This window comes from Mustela erminea, chromosome 11 (assembly GCF_009829155.1).
Source record: "Mustela erminea isolate mMusErm1 chromosome 11, mMusErm1.Pri, whole genome shotgun sequence".
NCBI lineage: Eukaryota > Metazoa > Chordata > Mammalia > Carnivora > Mustelidae > Mustela > Mustela erminea.
In genome coordinates, this window is record NC_045624.1 from 20,821,741 (window position 1) to 20,842,473 (window position 20,733).

The 20,733-nt window shown below is 49.9% G+C and overlaps 1 protein-coding gene and 1 long non-coding RNA gene across 2 annotated transcripts in view; one reads left to right on the forward strand and one right to left on the reverse strand.

The window, feature by feature from the left end:
- Positions 1-16,781, forward strand: part of PODXL (podocalyxin like) — a 50,546-nt gene extending 33,765 nt beyond the window's left edge. The window contains exons 2-8 of the mRNA XM_032304170.1: positions 6,395-7,114; positions 8,823-9,082; positions 9,420-9,491; positions 11,596-11,746; positions 11,986-12,047; positions 12,262-12,429; positions 13,422-16,781. Of these exons, the coding sequence (XP_032160061.1) occupies positions 6,395-7,114; positions 8,823-9,082; positions 9,420-9,491; positions 11,596-11,746; positions 11,986-12,047; positions 12,262-12,429; positions 13,422-13,619 (1,631 nt within the window). The 3' untranslated portion in view covers positions 13,620-16,781. The remainder of the gene's footprint in view (positions 1-6,394; positions 7,115-8,822; positions 9,083-9,419; positions 9,492-11,595; positions 11,747-11,985; positions 12,048-12,261; positions 12,430-13,421) is intronic.
- A 138-nt stretch (positions 16,782-16,919) lies between these two features.
- On the reverse strand, positions 16,920-20,133 carry LOC116568637. Its single transcript, XR_004276713.1, has 2 exons — positions 19,716-20,133; positions 16,920-19,609 (listed from the first exon to the last, which is right to left on the reverse strand). It is a non-coding gene; the product is annotated as an uncharacterized LOC116568637 (long non-coding RNA).
- Positions 20,134-20,733: the final 600 nt, after the last annotated feature.

Sequence of the window (20,733 nt, forward strand, 5' to 3'; positions counted from 1 at the left end):
CTCTCTCTCTGCCTGCCTCTCTGCCTACTTGTGATCTCTGTCTGTCAAGTAAATAAATAAAATCTTAAAAAAAAAAAATCCTCATTTCACAGACCTGAACAGATGTGTGTCTTAGTACTCAGGAAATACAGTATTTTTTAAAGCCTCGGTGAAGCAGGTGTCATTGGAGCTTTTCTAACAGAAAAAGTGTAAGTGAGCAGATTATACACGATAGACATTTATTTGTTTATTTATCCATTTGTTTATTTATTTTAAGATTTTATTTATCCATTTGTCAGAGAGAGAGCACAAGCAGGGGGAGCAGCAGGCAGGCAGAGGGAGAAACAAACTCCCCACTGAGCAGGAAACCTGATGCGGGACCAGATCCCAGGACCCTGGGATTATGACTCAAGCCAAAGGCAGACGCTCAACCAACTGAGTCACCCAGGTGTCCCGATTCTTCTTCTTTTTTTAAAAAAAGAAAATTTATTTATTTGAGAGACAGAATGAGAGCGAGCAAGCGCACATGCAAGCAGGGTGGGGGAGGGGCAGGGAGAGGGAGAGGGAGTCGGAAGCAGACTCCGTTGCCCAGTGCAGAACATAATGTGGGGCTCCATCCCACAACCGCGAGACCATGACCCGAGCTGAAACCGAGAGTGAGGCGGCTTAACCAACGAAGGCACCCAGGCGCCACCGTGATACTCCCCCGTTCTAACACTTCTTGCTCTCTTAAGATTTCGGATTTCGTCTTACTCGTTATTCCAGGAAATTTGGGGGAACTTAACTGTACTTAATGCAGACTACCACTGAGTGCCGGTTTCAGTTCACCAACGAAGAAAACGAGTAGAACTTGTGCTTCTAACTGCTTAAGTCAGCACGTTGACGCCCAAAAACTCTCGTATGCAGACCCATGTTGATAAATTCAGCCTGCTCTGCTTCCCATCCTTGATCTAGCACACTCCTATTGTATAACCACACATGTTTGCTAGAATCGTGCCAGACGCTTCTGTGTGTAAGCCTTCTCCTGGGGCAGACTCTGTATTTGACTTTCCGGGGCGTACTGGAGTCTGACTGTTGTTACAGGTTTGGAAAAGGTGAAGGGTTGAAGAGGTGAGGAGATGTGGCTTCCTGTGTCCTTGAGCTCAGGTGAGCCTATGGCAGCGTTTTCAAGCAAGGTGGGAGCTGCCGCAGCAGACAGGAGAACAGCAGCTCAGGGTACCAGCGATGAGTTCTGTTGCAGACTGAGACTTCCAGATACTGGGGTTCATCTGCATTCTCTCCTATGTCACCATTCCAATTCCCAAGGCCCTTTTTTCACATAAAAGACCCGGTGAAGCTGTGAATTAAACTAACACTGTAATTTGGCAACTCATGGGATCAAACTTCTCCTTTTGTCTTTTGGTCTTCTCTGCTCTCCGGCTGCAAACAGTAAGATTCCTTGACTATAGTCTCAGAAAGTCTCAGGTTTTCAGTCTGCCTTTTCTTTTTTTTTTTTTCCTAAAGATTTTATTTATTGATTTGACAGAGATCACAAGTAGGCAGAGAGGCAGGCAGAGAGAGAGGGGAGGAAGCAGGCTCCCTGCTGAGCAGAGAGCCCGATGTGGGACTCGATCCCAGGACCCTGAGATCATGACCTGAGCCGAAGGCAGAGGCTTTAACCCACTGAGCCACCCAGGCACCCCCCCCTTTATTTTTATTTATTTTAAAGATTTTATTTATTTATTTGACAGACAGAGATCACAAGTGGGCAGGGAGGGAGGAAGGGAAGCAGGCTCCCCGCTGAGCAGAGAGCCTGATTCGGGACTCGATCCCAGGATCCTGGGATCATGACCTGAGCCAAAGGCAGAGGCTTTAACCCACTGAGCCACCCAGGACCCCCTGCCCTATTTTAAAAGAAAGTTTGTTTATTTGTTTTTAAAGATTTTATTTATTTATTTGACAGACAGAGATCACAAGTAGGCAGAGAGTCAGGCAGAGAGAGAGGGGAGGGAGCAGGCTCCCTGCTGAGCAGAGAGCCTGATGCAGGGCTCGATCCCAGGACCCTGAGATCGTGACCTGAGCCGAAGGCAGAGGCTCAACCCACTGAGCCACCCAGGCGCCCCTCAGTCTGTGCTTTGATAGGAGGATTTAAGAATGAGAATTTGTTCTTTTTCTAAAGTGAGGTCTATGCCCACTGTAAGGCTTGAACGTTATTCTCTTTCTTTAAGCCAGTTTTCATTGGCTTAAAGAAAGAGATTTTTATCTCTTCTAGGGGATATTTGGCAATATATAAAGATATTTTTGTTTTTCACAACTGGGGAGAGACATGTGTGTATATGTTACTCACATCTGCTGGATAGAGACCAGGGATATTGTTAAATATCCTACGATGCATACAACCTCCCATAACAAATAAACATCCTAGCCCAAATAATGTCAGTAATTCTGGGGTTTTAGGAACCCTGTTTTAAGCTGTTCACCATAGTGCGAAGTAACCACCTTATTCCACATTCCCTAATTACTCAAATGTGCTGGTATTCCCCTCAGCAATCTCTTTTGTCAAAAAAGTATGCCCAGTGAGAGGGAGCACTGCTATTTTATGACTGCTAAGAAGGAAAAACCACTGACAAACCATAATGGTACATTGATTTTTTTAAGTGATTTTTTAAAGATTATTTGTTTATTTAGAAAGAGAATGAGTTGGGGGAGGGACGTGAGGAAGGAGTCTGAAGCAGACCCCCCGCTGAGCAGGGGGCCTGTTGTGGGGCTCAACCCCAGGAGCCCGAGATCATGACTCGAGCCGAAACCAAGAGTCTGACGCTTAACCAACTAAGCCACCCAGGCGCCCCGGTACATTTTTTTTTTTTTTAAGTTTTTATTTATTTATTTGACAGAGAGATCACAAGTAGACAGAGAGGCAGGAAGGGGGGGTGGAAGCAGGATCCCTGCTGACCAGAGAGCCTAATTCGGGGCTTGATCCCAGGACCCTGAGACCATGACCTGAACTGAAGATAGAGGCTTAACCTACTGAGCCACCCAACCCCCACCCCCTCCCCCATACACTGATTTTTTAACACACGTCCTTTTATGCATGCCCTTCCTACTCTTGTCTGTCAGCGAATACCCAAGCCACTTCATGGACATTTCATTCCAGATGACAGATGATAATGTGACTGCTTCTCCACAAGATGCCATAGGACACTAGAGTCGTGTCCTCTCATACTTGCAGAATTCTGCCTTTAACCCCAGTAAGCCCAAAAATGAATCCTTGAAGTCCTGTTGCTTACAACCACTCCTGACATAAATTTCTGCTTTTCAGTAGCAAAGTTGTGTGTTTGTGTGTGTGTGTGCACATGCATGTGTGAAATATACTGGGTTACTGTGTTGTTTATGGAGGAACGGGGATTGCTGGAGACCACATTTAGGGCGACTTTTAATCACCCAAGTTATGCTATAGTTGTGGTCCAAAGAGGGCGGTATGGCTCAGCGGCGCCAAGCACCTGGTGCTGGAGTTTTGGCTGTGGCTACTCTTAGCATCACCTCCACCGCTGCTTGCCCTTGAGCATGAGGTCATGGTTACTGCCATCAGAGTTCCTCGTCATCTACTGCCTCTTCACTCAGTGGCTGGGATCGAAGTGTCTAGTTCATGACAGCTTAGCACATGCTTGTGCTCTAGTCACAAGGGAGGGTGGAAAGGAAGTATCTGTCACCCTCAGTACCTATAATGAGCAAGGAGGAGACATACTGCTGTCATCAACGTTTTATTATGTGGGCGGTTCCCCAAATAGAGAAAAATGGCATAGGTTCTGATTGGCTACAAAGAATAAAGGTCCATGGGACGCCTGGGTGGCTCAGTTGGTTAGGCGTCTGCCTTCTGGCGGAGTCATGATCCCGGGGTCCTGGGAACAAGTCCTGCATTGGCCTCCTTGCTCAATGGGGGGCCTTCTTTCCCTCTGACCGTCCCCTGGTTTGTGCTCTATCTCTCTCTTTCTGTCTGACAAATAAATAAAATCTTAAAAAAAAAAAAAAGAAATGGTAAAGGTCGACTACATTCTTCCCACCACTCTCTCCCTTCTGCTCTGAACAGAAAACCAGAAACAATCCTGATTCCCCTCGTGTCCTCACTTAGGAATACATTAGTAGTTGATTCTGTCTCCAAAATATAGTCTTAAAAAGTAAGCTCTACCCCAGTGTGGGGCTTGAATATACAGCCCTGAGATCAAGAGTCACAGGCTCTACCAACTGAGCCCTCCAGGTGCCCCCAATATATAATCTTTTTTTTTTTTTTAAGATTTTATTTATTTATTTGACAGACAGAGATCACAAGTAGGCAGAGAGGCGGGCAGAGAGAGAGGAGGAAGCAGGCTCCCCGCTGAGCAGAGAGCCGGATGTGGGGCTCAATCCCAGGACCCTGAGATCATGACCTGAGCTGAAGGCCAAGGCTTTGACCCACTGAGCCTCCCAGGTGCCCCCCGCAGATATAATCTTGATCCATTCTCTTTTTGTCTCAGTTGTCAATAACTTTGTACAGCTGTCATCCATCCCATCTGGATCACTGACTTCGCCTCATCCTTCCCATTTCCACATGCTCTCCCTCCCAGTCCACAGCCTCCAAAGCAGCAAGTGTGTTTCTTTGCAGATCACCCTATAAGACTTCTTTGCTTAAAACCTTCAGTGGCTTCTTTTTGCACTTAGAATAAAGTCCAGAATCTTTATTTTGGTCTCTCTAAGGAGGGTGATGTTATGTCTCATTTTACTTGGGAAATGACTTTTTTTTTTTAAAGGTCAATGGTAGGGGTGCCCGGGTGGCTCAGTGGGTTGAAGCCTCTGCCTTCGGCTCGGGTCATGATCCCGGGGTCCTGGGATCGAGCCCCGCGTCAGGCTCTCTGCTCAGCGGGGAGCCTGCTTCCTCCTCTCTCTCTGTCTGCCTCTCTGCCCCCTGTGATTTCTGTCTGTCAAATAAATAAATAAATCTTTAAAAAAAAAAAATAAAGGTCAATGGTATGAGAGGTATCATTTTTAAGAGTCTCCTTTTAATCTCAAAAACGTAGGGGTCTGGACAGTAAGTTCCTGGCCCTCTACCTGTGAAGCCCCAATTCTCTGAGTCCCACTCCCTGCCACCCTCACTCATTAAACTCCATCCACACGTGTCTTCTCTTAGCTCTCTCTTTGCAGGTTCTGTTCTTCTACTTGGTTTGCATTTCCTCCCACTCTGTGCATAGTTCTTATTACCCTTCAAGCCTCAGCTGAAGGGGCACTTCTGGGAAGCGTCTCCTCACCTCCCTGTCTAAACAGCCCCATCCTCCGTTCTGTGCATCGTCTCCTGTTCATTTGTCCCAGTCTCCAGAACTCGATGTTTCATTGTTCTGTCCCACTTGTTTAATTCGTGTCTTGCGTACCAGGATGTAAGCTCCCCGAGGGTATGGATTATATGTGTCTTACCATTGTATCCTAGGGCCCATACTGAACAGTTCCCTTCATAAATAACTGTTAAACAAATTAATAAAATTAATAAAGCCTTCCCACCCTGAGCTCCTGCTAAGGTGAAGCTACCATGCTGAACGGAGTCAAAGCACTCTGACCTTCTTTTCCGTGGCATGTCTCATAGTCGTCCTTAAATAGCAATTTGTGTCTTTTTTTTTTTTTTTAAGATTATTTATTTATTTATTTGACAGACAGAGATCACAAGTAGGCAGAGAGGCAGGCAGAGAGAGGAGGAAGCAGGCTCCCTGCTGAGCAGAGAGCCCGATAAGGGGCTCGATCCCAGGACCCTGGGATCATGACCTGAGCTGAAGGCAGAGGCTTTAACCCACTGAGCCACCCAGGCGCCCCAGCAATTTGTGTCTTGTCACTGTTCTCAGTTTCTCCTTCTAAATTCTATTTCCTGGGGAACAGAGGCATGGCTCTTTTGTCATGCCTACAACAGGACGATTCAGTAGGCATGAGTCCCTCTGCCCCTCCCCCTGCTTGTGCTCTGTCTCTCTCTTTTTGTCTGACAAATAAATAAAATCTTTAAAAAAAAAAAAAAAGAAAAGCTGAGTCTTCTGCAGGGTCACGTGGCTGGGAGCTGGGGCGAAGGAGGCAGAGGGGACCTTGGTGGCCGCCTCTGTGGTGGCATATGGAAAAGAATAAGGCTGTGCGCCTGGAGCGGGCTGGGGGGAGGGGGCAGGGCACTGGCCGCAGGCTTCCACGTGCCAGGGGATTGCCAGGCCTGGTCCTAGTCGTCCGCAGAATCTCCCTTGATGTCCTCTGCTTCACTCTTGTTGGCCAGAGAGGCCTCTTGAACTTGAGAGAATCTGGGCACATAGAAGACCCAGGCCTTCAGCCAACGCAGATGGGAGCAGGGCCTCTAGATCTGAGGAAGAGCAGGAGAACGTGTGGCCAGAAACGCTTTCAGTAATGCCCTAACTTGCTTCTGTGCGGTCTTTGTGAACAGGATTATCTAAAAGCGGAGAAGCTACAACCGCCGGAACAAAGACAACAGCCGGAACAACGACAGCGGCTGGAACAGCCACAACCGCCGGAACAGCGACAGCCGCCGGAACAGCCACAACCGCAGCTCAGCCCCTTGTAGCACCGGCAGCCGGTATCGAAGGGGGGACTCAGGTGAACGATCCTGGATCAGGCACAGCCGCAGCAATCACTGCGCAAGCGCCGACGGCCGCCGCCACCAGCGGAAGATCCCTAACAGCACCCAGCGGCTCAGGGACGACCACAGCCACAACGCCAACCTCCGCGGACAAGGATGGGAAGGCCTCCAGCAACCCCAGTGTAGCTAGTGATGGCTCAGAGGATGGCCAAGGTTTAGACAAGACGACAGTCTCCTCAACCACTCACCCCGTGAAGCCCGAAGCCACCGGCAGCCCGGCAGCCGGAGCGGGAGCCGGGGAGGCCCACGGTGGTCCCGCCAGCAGCACGACCCCTGGGGGCGGGAAACCGGCTGCTGCTACGCCTGCAGACTCGCCCAGCACCTCCAGCCCCGCTTCTTCTCTTCCTGCCAGCGCCGCCCCAACAAGCCCTCACCAAGCAAGTACAAGCCCTGGTCCTTCGAAGCCTCCGGTGAGCCCTTCCGACAAAATCCCCACGACAGCTCCCAGTAGTTCAGGCACGAAGGTGGGCCCCAGCTCCACATCTTGGGGGACACTTCCCACAGCAAGTAAGTCCTGCCTTTTTCTTTCTTTCTTTCTTTCTTTCTTTTTTAAGTTAAGTAGGCTCCACACCCAACCTGGGGCTTGAACCCTTGAACCCTGAGAGCAAGAGTCACGTGCTCCTCTGAGCCAACTAGGCATCCCAAGTATTGCTCCCCCCCACAAGCAAGAAGCTTCTGAATGCTTATGTTCTATCCAGTTGCTGAGCTGCAAGACGGAATTCATGCTGAGGGTTAAATTCTGTGAATACAGCACCTTCATTCGGGGCCAGGTTCCCCGTCCGTGACAGGCGCTGGCCAACACTGCTGGGTTCTTCTGAGGAGGGGCCAGTGTTCTGGCCTGCCCAGTTGAACACAAACAACCCAAAGTCTATTCATGGGTAAGACTTGGGTGGTCGCCGTTGGTGGGGCAGTAGTACTCCAGAACAGTGTTTCTCAAATTAGCAATCATCAGCAGGAAATATATTTTATGTAGTTTTACACCATGATCCAGGAATACAAACGAAGAACACACACGTAACAACACGTGTAACTGATAATAATAGTTTCACTGACCAGGGTTGATTCTTCCTGTATGTGATGGGCCCTAATACTTCCTACTCCATCCCATGTCCTTGGTTCCCTTTTAAAAGTGCTGATCTTTTTTTTTTTTAAGATTTTTAAAAAAATTTATTTATTTGACAGACAGAGACCAGAAGTGGACAGAGAGGCAGGCAGGGAGAGATGAGGAAGCAGGCTCCCTGCCGAGCAGAGAGCCCGATGCGGGACTCGATTCCAGGACCCTGAGATCATGACCTGAGCCGAAGGCAGAGGCTTTAACCCACTGAGCCATGCAGGTGCCCCTAAAAGTGCTGATCTTAACCCAGTAAATAAATTTTAAAACCCACGGGTGGATCATGGGCCTCACGATCATGGACCGATGGCAGATCTATGGAATCAGAATTTCTCTGTGTGGACCTGAGTCGGGGTTGTCACGAACTCCGGAGGTGGTTGGAATGTGTACTGGTGCTCAGTGCACCTGCTTCTCCTGCAGGTGGTCTCATCCTGCAGTCAGAGCAGGGGTTCTGAGCTGGATACACCTGGATTCAAGTCCCTGATGGGCCGCTTCTTCACATGTGACCTTGGGCAAATCATCCGGCCCCTCTGAGCCCGGTTTCCTGATTTATAAACGAGGCTTATTTATGGTACCTTCTTCGTCAGGGTGTTGTGAGGATTAACTAAGAAAGTAAGCGTGGGGGTGCTGAGGACAGACCCCTAGATGGAGTGCCCGTTGAGTGTTAGCTGTTGCTGCTGCGTCACTGGCATCGGGGCTCACACTGGCTTGTGCAGTCTGACCCCCCCGGAATACGGCACAGGAAATGACTTCATCTGTTTGCTTCTTCTAGCTTGTGGGCTCGGTGGGGGGTAAGGCCAAAGAAGCCCCAGGAACTAAGAACAAGAACAAGGGAGACTGCTATCTGCTTTTTTTTTTTTTAATTTTTATTTATTTATTTGACAGAGAGCGAGATCACCAGTAGGCAGAGGGGCAGGCTGAGAGAAGAGAAAGCAGGCTCCCTGCTGAGCAGAGAGCCAGATGATGGATCCCAGGACCCTGGGAACATGACGAGCAGAAGGCAGAGTATTTAACCCACTGGGCCACCCAGGTGCCCCAAGACTGCCTTCTGCTCTTAAAGGTACCACTCATCTTTTCTCAGAGCCTTTGCTTTCCTAATTACAGCATCACTGGTTCCCTTACAAGGAGATCTGCAGAAATCCAGCGTGATGCCAGCTGTCATTGGGACCTCTTCGTCCATCACTGGGACCTCTTCCTCCACCACTGGGATCCCTTCTTTGGAGACTTCGCATCCTGCAGGCCCTTCATTAGGACCTGTGGCCACATCTCCTGTCGAAGGATCCAGAAGCCCCAGCACCCAGTTGACTTCAGTTGCCCCCCGAGTCCCCAGCGTCCCTCCTTCCTCGGCTCATGTGGATGACAGGGTACTTCCAGCAGGGGTGGGACAGATGAGAGCCCAGCCTCAGATGGAAGGGGCTCTAAAAAGTGTTTCTACCCGCCCTTCCAGCCCAGAGCCCCTGGCAAGGGCTGCTGGGAACTGTCCCCTATTCACCCCCTCTCCCTGACTTTGCCAGATTCTGGCTTAGACAACTGGCCAGCCAGCAACACACCTGGCTTTAAAACTCTGTGCAGTCACACCCCCCAGCTTCTCAGGAGCTCCTTCCTTTGTGTCTCCCACCCAGGGGGGAAAAAGGGAGGGGTCAGGGATGGGACCCTGCCAGGCTCAGCCTGAAGCTGAATCCCAGTGCCTGCTTCTTGTAGATAAAGTGCGAATCTCCCGGAGGGCTAACTGACAAGATGCTCATCCTGAACTTGACGAAAACGAGCCTCTGTGTGAGTATCCTGTCAGTCTAGGCTCTACCCTGATCGACAACCCCAAACTGTGGTTTAGCAGCAGGGGTAGGGAAGGTAGGAGGGCATGGAGTGTTCCTTCTGAAAACGGACTGAGGAATGTGTTCACTCTCCTGCCCCTGCTCTTTCTGTGGGAAGTGGCCCCTTCCAACTTCCAGACAAAGTGAAGTTCAGACTGCCCTAAGTCAAGTCCCACAGGGCTGCTGCGGGGCCAGAAGGCCCCAGCCCAGGTCTCCTTGGCTGGCACTGTGTGAGGATTCACATGTTCTCCGAGTCTGGAGACCTCCTTCCTAGTTCAGGCTGTGGTTTAAGCTAAGTTGATCTCTTTGGCCTTCAGAGGCCCCGGTTGAAAACAAGAGGCTCAGTTAGCCAAACTTAGGTTCCCTGTTCTGATAATCTGGGGTTGTGTGTCCGCGGGTCCATGGACTCATCTGACAGTCTCAGTGGAAGAACAGCGCGGACATGATCTCTCTCCAGCCTGTGGAGTCAGAGCTCCTGAGCATCGGGGCAGCCATTGCTCCTACTCGGGGTGTGTGTGTGTGCTGGGGTGGGAGTGTCTGCTTGTGCACGCGGACATTTGGTTGGGAGGGTGCGCTATGTTGGCGGGGCCGGGCAGTGCGGGGCGGCAGTTGCTGTTGCCACTCTCTAGTCTTTGAGGATTATGGGTGGCTCATGGCTGCCCTCTCCTGGTCAGTGACTACTTTTGAAAACACCCCCTAGGAAATAGAACTGAACTATAGGGTTTCTTTCTTTCTTTTTTTTTTTTTAAGATTTTATTTATTTGACAGAGAGATCACAAGTAGACAGAGAGAGAGGAGGAAGCAGGCTTCCCGCTGAGCAGAGAGCCCGATGCAGGGCTCAAACCCAGGACCCTGGGATCATGACCTGAGCCGAAGGCAGAGGCTCAACGCACTGAGCCACCCAGGCGCCCCACAATAGGGTTTCTAAAGGATGGAGAACTTGGCTTTATAGCATTTTAATGCTACCTGTATTTTTTTTTTTTACAGTTCTTTTCTTTTGGGTGCCCATTTTGCTAGAATTTTCCAAAAGCATACATTTAGACTGTATTTTTCAAGGGAACAGTGTTGCCCTGGGGCTGGGCTTATTGGACAAGGCAGGAATCACACTGATGCATGCCCAGCCATTCTCACACTCTCTTTTTGGGCTAAAACGTGCCAGGTTGTGAGACTGGGTGGGAGAAGCATTTTTTCTGTGTGCCGTAAAAGCAAGGTTGGAAGCCCTGGAGCCCTGTCAGTGTGAGGCAGAGGAAATAGTAAGCTTAGGAAATCCCAGAGAGAAAACTCAGGATGGCTTGGGGTCCTGAGGTGAGCCATGCCAAGTCCTTTTCTTCACCTCTGTACCCTATTCCAAAATCAGGTTAGAGAAACACAGCCTGGGGCACCTCTAGATGACATGGCAGGACCAGGTAAAAGCTGTCTACACTTTGCTTCCTTACCCTCAGCCCTAAGGCCATGTCGGCCACGCTCCGTCTGGTGAGAAGTATAGAAGATTCCCCTCCTAGATGGTCCCGTGTGCATCTTCAAGATTCTCCCATATTCCCTTGTTCAGTGATGGCCTTTCCTGGCTTCATGGCTAGAGTCTTAGTCTAGGGAAGGGCACGCCTGCTGCAACTTTGGGAAAGATAACCCTGGGCTGAGAGCTGGGGCTTCCCCTCCTGAGGTCTTCAAACTGGGCATCAGAACATGGCAAGTGTCAGGCTGCTGGGCAGTGCCCCCTCAGTCCCTCCTAGGGAGACGAGAAGGGCATTAGGACATGACTCCTGAAGAGCTCTGAGAGAGGGTGGGGCACTCCGGTGAGAGGTACTGTTCAGCCACAGACGAGATAAACAGGGTAAGGGGACCAGGGGGAAGAGATTTGCAGGAGTCAGAGAAGGCAGGGACCAGCCCAGCACAGCACATAACCCGTGACTCCTGCCAGGCCCGGGAATGGCCCCACTTGAAGGAAGAGGGAAATAGGTTCACACCAGGCAATAGCATCCTCCTGACCTTGGCTCCGAAGAGCAGCCCCACAAGCCGAGGCTGCTGTCCTGATGCCTGAGGACTCACTTGTGGTCTCCCCACAATAGGCGGGGAACAGCAGTTCGGATGACAAACTGGTCACACTTCTGTGCCGAGCAGCAAAAGCCACCTTCAACCCAGCTCAAGACACGTGCCATATACTGCTGGTACCTGTTCAAGACTCCCAGGCAGTGGCGATCAAAGAAATCACGGTGCAGAGTGAGTTGAGGGTGGGGGGTGCTGGGGTCTAAGTGGGGAGGGAATGGGCCAGGGGTTGACCACTTGGGAGCCATGAAGATGGGTCAGGGCTGGTGCTTCTTACGAAGGGTCAGGGCAGGGCCCCCCTGAGCCAGCACGCAGGAGACTGAGGTACGGCACGTGCTCCTCTTGGGGCCCAGTCTCCGTCCCCTACACTTCCCTCTGAGCCCGACCGCCAGCAGCGTCTCTCCCCTCCACAGCCAACCTCCTGCCCGGGGACGTGTATGAATCGCTGAAAGACAAATGGGACGAGCTGAAAGAGGTAAGCGCTTCTCGGGGGTCGGCAGCTCCTCTGCTGTGCAGCCTCTCTCCTGGTGGAAGAGTGCCACCTGCGAGCAGCCGGAGTGCGGGGGGTTAGAGAGGGGACAGCAGGGTGATAGGCTTGGCCCCCAAGAACGCCAAGCAGAAGAGCTCATAACCGGGTGGGAGTGACCCCCATTCTGTATTTTGCCACATAACGTCCTCTTTCCTGGAAGGTGGGAGTCAGTAACATGAAGCTTGGGGACCAAGGGCCCCCCGAAGAGACCGAGGACCGGTTCAGCATGCCTCTCATCATCACCATTGTCTGCATGGCATCCTTCCTGCTCCTGGTCGCCGCCCTCTATGGCTGCTGCCACCAGCGCCTCTCCCAGAGGAAGGACCAGGTGAGCAAACAGACCAGTTCACCAGATGACTTCCGCCTGTGACTCGCCTATTAGAGGAAAGGGAGTGGGCCATGGGCCCTTTTAGACAGGCAGAGACCATCCCTTATAGGAGGGAACTGCACCGTTAGACGGAAGAGGCGTGTGGGGGAAGGGAAGGGGGGAAGGTCGTGGCCTTTGGAGTCCAGAAGACCGGGGATAAAGCCCTCGCTCTGCCTCTGATTATCTGTGTGACCTTGAGCACCACCTGTCATCTCTGAGCTTCTCCGCGTGTGGGGATAATACTCACCTTGCAGAGCTGCTCTGAGGATTCCCTGAAATAAACGGGTAGGGGCATCCCTGGCTGACCGGAAGTTCTTTACCCACCTTCCCCGAATTCCCACCACATGCAGTCCTCAGCCCGGGCTGTGCACCGCGGGGACAGTTAGGAAAAGTCCCACGCCTGCCTCCTCACACACCGACTGAAACAGAATCTCTGGGTCTGAATATTAGCTAAAAGCTTCCCGGGTGACGTGACTGTGACCCAGGTTGTAGCTCAGATAAAGACCAGAGAAAGCACCGCCTCCAGGTGGCTCCTCTCTATGTCAGAGACGGCACAGGTCCGGCTGTACCCATCTTACTTAGGCTAAAGAGAGGTCCTCCGTCACCCGACCTGATGAATGTCATTTTCTTATAGTCCTTCCTGATTCAGGACAGTGGGGTGAGGCAGGTGCCTGGAGAGTATGTTTGGGGAGGGGGAGAAATGGAGGAAAGAGCCGGGAGGCTTCTGGAAAACAGAAGTCCATTTTTGCTGACTTCATGGATCTGCCAACAGGGTAAAGGTCAAGCGAGCTGGGAATTCTAGGATGCCGGGCCAGCAGCCACAATGGCCTCCAAGAGCATTTATTGTGCACTCTACCCAAACTGGGGTTCCTCGATTGTAGGGGTACTTGTCTAATATTAAGCCCATGAGCCCTCAAAAATTACCCTTTCTTGGGTCGTCTTCCCTATCCTAGCAACGGCTAACAGAGGAGCTGCAGACAGTGGAGAATGGTTACCATGACAATCCCACGCTGGAAGTGATGGAGACCTCATCCGAGATGCAGGAGAAAAAGGTGGTCAACCTTAATGGCGAGCTGGGGGACAGCTGGATCGTCCCTCTGGACAACCTGGCCAAGGATGACCTTGACGAGGAGGAAGACACGCACCTCTAGTCAGGTCCGTGGGCAGCCTCCAACAGGACCACAGCGCTCCAGACTGAAACACCTCAAGTGCCATTTGGACAGGGGAGGAACATCCTTCCCAGCTGAGGGAAAGGTGGGGGAGGGAAGCAGACTCGGAGGGTCCCTCCTCCCAATCCCCACGGGGCCTTAATTTTCCCTTTTCAAACTGAACCGATCACATTCTGTCTAGATTCCTCTTGTAAAATAACCCACTAGTGCCTGAGCTCAGTGCTGCTGGAAGACGAGAGGGAGCGCACCCACGTGGTCATCTGGTAGAATCCTTTCAGCTCACATCCGAGGGGACAGAGGCCTGATGGAAACACAGATCCCCGATTCGGTGTGGCGGCTTTCCCGCCACGCCTCACTGCTGCCATCCCTCGCACCTCCCTTCAGAGCTGCTCCCAGTGGGGTGAAGCTCGCAGTGGATGTGACAATGGATGGGACAGAAGGGACAGCAGGGCCAGATCCTGTCTCCGGGGCATCTGATTCCTTCCAAGTACAGGCCCCCAGCCTCGCCTGCCAGTGTGTCCGTCCCCTTTGTGCTTGCCCCGCCCCCCCCACAGTTTGTAGCCCCGCTCTGTCCTAGGGCCTCTGGGACTCACACCGTCCCTTCGTGGCTTCGAAGCCCTTGCTCCGGATTCTGGCTTCCTTGCATCTGCTTAGGGACCTTGAGACTTAACCCACACAAGACTCCAGTGTGAACGAGGTCTGCTTCAGGGATCCTTCTGCAGGTGAAGAGAAAAGGGGGGCCCTTCACCCCCAGGATGGGTCCTGGCCCATCACCAGGGCAGGAACTCCTTTGGCCTCCCACTCCCACCGGGGACTGGAATCTGCAGCGGCTATGAAGAAGTGTTTCTGTCGTTCATTGCTCGGTCGGTGGGGTGAGTCCCAAGTTCGGAGATCCCCCTGAGATCCAGCAAGAGAGAACCACAGCTGTAGGGCAGACGTTCCCAGGGCCCAGTCCACAGAGTGGTGTTTCACCGGACAATCGATCGACGCGGTTAGGAAGGATAGGCTTTACTCTCCGTTCCAGAGGAAACTCAGGGACTTTTCAAGTTGCTGAGAGTTTTGTTGTATTTGTTTTTTTGTCCAGCCCTCTACTGCCACAAGCCAAAACTCCAACTGCTGGGAGACCTTTCAGTTAACTAATCTTATTGACTCCTGGTTCTCCTGTGCTGTAGGGCTAGAAAGGCCTAGAAAGTGCGATGCATTTTAAGGTGCTCAGGAGCAGCCTGGGGGTGCCTGTGGGGTTCCCAGTTACCTCTCACTGTTGGGGCATGCAGCTGGGCCTTGCCGTGTCCCCTCCTCTGTGTTCCTAGCAGCCTGCCTGCTTCTGCAGTTTCTGGTGGCATCTCAGGGAAACAGTACCGGGAAGGGATTTTGAGGGAGCTTAGCCATTAGTTCCCAAGCAAAGGCACCTGAGGACTGGACAGAGTGGGGTTCGATCCAATTTTCTGGGAAACCCAAATCCCAGATTTTGTGGAACATTGCCCACGGCCTCTCTTGCCCCTGGGTGTAAATCTCCTGGCATGAACGAGGAGGATGGGCAGAACTGCTATCCCTCCGTGGCTGCCTTGATTCCTTATTCATGGCCGTTGCCCTTTGATATCCTAGGGTTCTGGAGTGCAGAGCCTCCAGTGAGTTTCCCAAGAGCTAGAGAGATGGTGGACTAACAAGGATCCACAAGTCCTTGCCCTGATTCTCTAGCGTCTGGAGGTTGGCAGGGTAGAGAACAATGCTAGCTTGGGAGGGGAAAAAGGAAATCTTGTTACTGGAAGAGCTCTGTTTGCTTCCTTCCTGCCCAGCATTTGATTCTTTCCACCCTGTGGGTTTCTGTGGAAGAGGCCAGACTGGATTACCACTCCTTTGCTGATTCTGGGTCACATTTTACCAGCCAGTCCTTCGGACAGAGGCAGCAAGTACACCCCCACAAACTGATCGAAGGCTTAAGCCCCACAGCCTCTTGGGCAGACAGATGACGACCGGCAAGGACTAGCGTAAAATCACACTTGGTCAAGAGGAATGACTGTGGTGGCTCCGTCCAAGGAGAACCTTGGGAAGCTTTGGGCTGGTTCAGATGCTCCTTCTGGTGCATCCAGGCTGGGTGGCTCCAGCCTTTGAGGGCAACTTCAGAATCCAGTACTTTGCCTTGGCTTGCTCTTGCCACTAGACATCTGTGTCAAGGACATACAGCCAAGCATCTGCAGAGGTCACCTTCATCCCACAACTGCACTGGGTTCAGTGCTGTCTGGTAAGTCAGAGTTTGGGGCTGAGAAGAAAGAAGAGGAACACCAGGAACTCAGCAGGACTTCCAACAAGTGCCAAAGAGATTATCAACTTGGGATCAGGGGCAGACTGGCTTCCCTAAGCTGCATAAAAGGCCAGAAATCAGGAGTCTGATGACTGGATGGAAACCCAGTGGGAAAGCACGCTGTTCTGTGAATGGGGAGGGCAGCAGCAGTGCTTATGAAGGAGGTACAGAATAGGCTTTGCATCGTAGGACAGAATACGGGTTTAATCGTCTAGACGCCAGATTCTCTTTTTCCCTTGTTATAAGGAAAGCTAGCAGGAAGTTTATTTAAACCACTTCTTGAGCTTTAACCTTTTTTTGACAATATACTGAAGAAACTTTGGAAAACAAGTCCAAGCTGATACATACATACTTAGTTCTTAATAATGTAAATACCACAGCCACATGGTAATCTACCCAGCACTGCTTTAAGCGAATATACACTGTAAAAACATTTGCTAGTCGAGGTGGCTTTTTTTTTCTCTGAACAGGAATGTAAATGTAAATGTCTATTTCACTAGAAATGACAAGTTTTTGTTTGTTTGTTTTTCTCCAACGAAAAGTGAAATATAAGACAAGCTGATGACAGAGTATTTGTCTTAGAGTTCAGGCATTTTTATTTTTAAATGCGATCCTCAATCCCCCTCCCCAGCTAAGTCCTAGCCTATTACAGGAAGGCTTGGAGACACTCTAGTCCTAGGGAGAGGCTTTTAGAGACCTAGTCCAATCTTTGTTTTGTTCTTATAGAAAAAGAAACTGAAGCCCAGAAAGACAGAAGTGGCTTGGCCAAAATCACATGGTTAGTGAGAGAGAGAGAAGATTAAAACACCAGTGCTGTGGGCCTCAGAATGAATCCGTAAATTAAGAACAGCCACCAGGACGACACAAAGAACAGTATTCCCTTCTCAAATCATGTCCTGCTGCAAGGCTAGGGAGAGCCCGAGGACCACAATAGGAACCATACCGGTCTACGCTTGCTCGGAGTTCTTTAGGTCTAAGACTTACATGACTGATACTTTACTGTCAAGAAACAGTTTTGAATGAGCTTTTACATACAGATCTTCTCCTAGCAGGGCTGTGGATCAAAGGAAACAAGCTCCAGGAAGGCCGAGGGGGCAAGAGTAAAGCAATGACTTCTCTTTTATCACTGTCACAAGCTGATCGGCCCAGGTTTGGTGAAAACCCAGCACTGAGTGGAAGGGAGGGGAGGACGATTTGATGTGTGTCTTTTTTGTTAGTAGTGAATGTTAGTTTGCCCAGGCGACTGCAGGAGCGTGTGTCTTCGCGGACAGGGGTCTGAAGTACACTGGAATTCACTGGGAAACTTGTTTGTAAAGACTATACTTAATTATTGCCATTTTCTTACAAAACTATATTTTGGAGAACTGTATACTGTCAATTAAAGTGCTTTTGTGTAAGCTGGCTCAAGCCCTGTTGAACTTGACTGACTGGCTCATGTTCTTCACGTGTGTGCGAGCTCGTGGCCGACGCTCTAGCGAGGGCAGCGTCCTCTGCTCTTAGGCGGCGCTGCCCAACTAGGGGGTGCAGAGAGTGAAAGAGAAAGGGAGAAGCTGAAAGGAAGGAAGAGGGGGATCCTGGTGACCTTGGGCTGTTGTAGTGATCCCAGCTCAATCTTTTCTCACGTGTGTATCAGTGTTCTTCCTCCTTCATTTCTTCCACGTCTGCCTCAGATACAATTATGAGTCACCTCCCACTAAAGATGCTGGAGCCCCGGTCAGGTGTGAAAACACTGGTATAGGGACAAAACAAATAAAGATATAAAAAAACCAAGGAGGTTCCGTTCTGGCCCTGTTACTGCTCACAAAAGACTCTGTTTACTCGTCCTAAGAAGTGTCTACCCGTGCCTTGTCTGGAGATGAGTGAAGATGGAGGAGGTTCAGGGAAGCATGCACTCAAATGATTCTGCTTCTCTTCCTTTTCCAGGGCGGTATTAGTTCCGTGTCTCCCTCACTAGGAGGGGAAAACTATCGCTCTCAACTTGCAGAACTGCAGAAGGGAAACCGTCTGATGAAGCTGGGCCATGTTCAAGCTGCTCCACATCAATCTCTTCCGCCGGCCTGGTACCTTTCAGTTCACAAAACACGTAATCTTGTGTAGGAATGGGCACTTCTCTAGCAGCAGGGATATTAGGTACAGAGAGGAAGGGTTATTTCAGTGGCAGCGTGAGGCACAGAAGCTGTATCGTTTTTCTAAAGTCTTACATTCTCTTCTCAAGACCACATTAATGTGGGAGTTCCAACAACAAAGTACATTTCTAGAATGCGACCGCTGTTACAATAGAAACCCCCCCCCCCCAACCATAGGATCTTCGTTTTATATGGGAGTTCTAAAAGATCGTCAACACCCTTAATGGTGGGCCAGAGTTGGGTCAGGGGTGTTTTGAGGTTAACTTCAAGAGTGTGCCAAGAATACAGAAAAGAGTACAAGCACCAGGAACTTGGGCAAGCCTCTTGGCCATGCCTGAGGCACACTGTTCTAAGAAGAGAATGGCTCACAGTTTATCGCTGGCCACCAATTAGACCTGAGGCTCCATTCTTTTCCTGAATAGGTCATTGACCCTGTTCCATGCCCTGCCAACCAAGAAGCACTCAGTGGTCCTTTCCAATTTGTTAGGCCTCTGTCACTCACAATTCCCGAATCCTGCAAGCTCAGTCCCAAACCAGGCATTTCTTCTGTAGCCCAAGGGAAAAAAGTAAAAAAGAGCCCTGGCTATTATAATTAACACAAGTGATAAATACTGAGATAGAATTTTTCAAACGGCTTGGCATTTTACAGATTAAAAAAAAAAAAAGCACAATCCTAGCAAACAGGATCTGCTGCCAACGTATTTGTCAGAAGGAGAAAGTGAGGCTGCCCAGTGCTACACAGAAGTCCCTGGTGGATATGGAAATAACCCTAGGGTTCCTGCCTTTGCCCTGGGCCACCCATCCTCTGGCCCAAGTTCAGACGGCGGCTGTAACAATGTGTGCTGTACATGTCGCCCAGTGTCCTAATCTCCCTGCTTGGGGTTTGCCAACTATTAAAATTTCCTTGCACGGCAGTGGACAGGCTGCCTCAACGTAGAGCTTTCCTCTCTTCCCTGTGATAAGAACGTTTCTGGGAAGGATATAACTGCCTTTGCTTTTCAAAGGTGAGCGTCCGGGGGCGGGCAGAGTCCCCTATGAACACGAGAGAAGTTTCAGAGTGAGAATGATAGGATGTTTCCGGCATCACGTTCTAGTGTCTCACCTTCCCTATACAACAAAAAGCAAAATCTCTCTTCCTTTTCTTCTGCCAAGACCCTCAACAGCAAAAGAAGATGTGGCATTTGTGGTGCTAAGGGAAAGAAGGAACATAACCAACTCGTATTTACGTCTGAGCCAGGACTCACATAGGCTTCAGGATGGCCATCAGTTTGCCTTTCCACTCACAGTGGTTAACAAAAAAATACTGCCTTCATTAACAGGAAAAATATGTTTTTCAATTTCCGCTGACTTCATGGTTGACTTTTCTAAGTATAGCAGTATGGGCATACACAGCCATCTCCCTGTCGGAGCTGGATTCCCTCCTTGGGTAAGAGGCTCTGAAGGCAGCACTTCAACCCCTGAAGGTCTCCATACTCACTCGGCGTGTGAGGAGCTGTCATCTCAGCTGTTCAACACAAAGCCCTCTTTGGTTATTTGCTGTCTTCCTGTCAGAAGACAAAATGTATCAAGAGAGAAGAGGTGGTGTCCCACATTTTGATCAGTTTGAGTTAATTCTCTGGAGGATTAACCAAGGAAAGGCCAATTTCTTACCTTATCACTGCACATCATGTTTTCCTGTTTTGAAAACAAAAATGTTACTTATGAGCCATGCTCAAAGCACACTCTAGAAATGAAAGCTACGCAGTAAGAGGATTATTTGATTTATAAATTGAGAAAACATAATCCCCATTTTGAATAAAATCAGTTGACAAACTAACGCACTGCGGAATGCAGGACCACAAAGCTAATAAGCATGTAAACAAGGCCAGGAGATGAAAAGGGTCAAGAGGAGGTCCTGTCCAGCCTGTCTGACGAAAACTCACAGCATTCCCCCCTAACAACTCATGATCTGTGCTTGGCATATCTGAGTTTCTTTTTTCAAAGGTTCAGTCCTGAAAGCTTCTTTCCCTTTATTAGGCACAGGGATCCAGAATTTTTCAAAACTTTGCAACAGCTCCAACTCTTTTTTTTTTTTAAGATTTTATTTATTTATTTGACAGACGGAGATCACAAGTAGGCAGAGAAGCAGGCAGAGAGAGAGGAAGCAGGCTCCTCGGGGCTTGATCCCAGAACCCTGGGATTATGACCTGAGCCGAAGGCAGAGGCTTTAACCCACTGAGCCACCCAGGCGCCCCGAGCTCCAACTCTCTTTACTATCTTTTGTACAATTAATTTTCTTCTAGTTCCTAACTGACACAGGTATGTCCCCCCTTAAAGAAAACCTGGGAAACACCTGCCCAAATTTACAAAACAGATCAGATATGGCTGGATGTCAGTGGTAGATAAAAGACACCATCTTATGAAATAATTTACCAGTGTTCTTTAAAAAGGGAAACTTCTCCAGGAAACTTTGTGAGATCCATCAGAACTTCTTTATTTCGGCCTTGTCTCAAAGGAAAACACCAAAGGGCCCTTCTGCAGCACGTATCATTTTCTGCCTTTGGAAGCCTGAATAAAACTCACCTTTTTGAGGGAAAAATACGTGCTCGCTTCGGCAGCACATAAACTAAAATTGAGGGAAAAATACAACAAATGCAAAGTATAAAGTATATAAACATTTTAAAAAGTT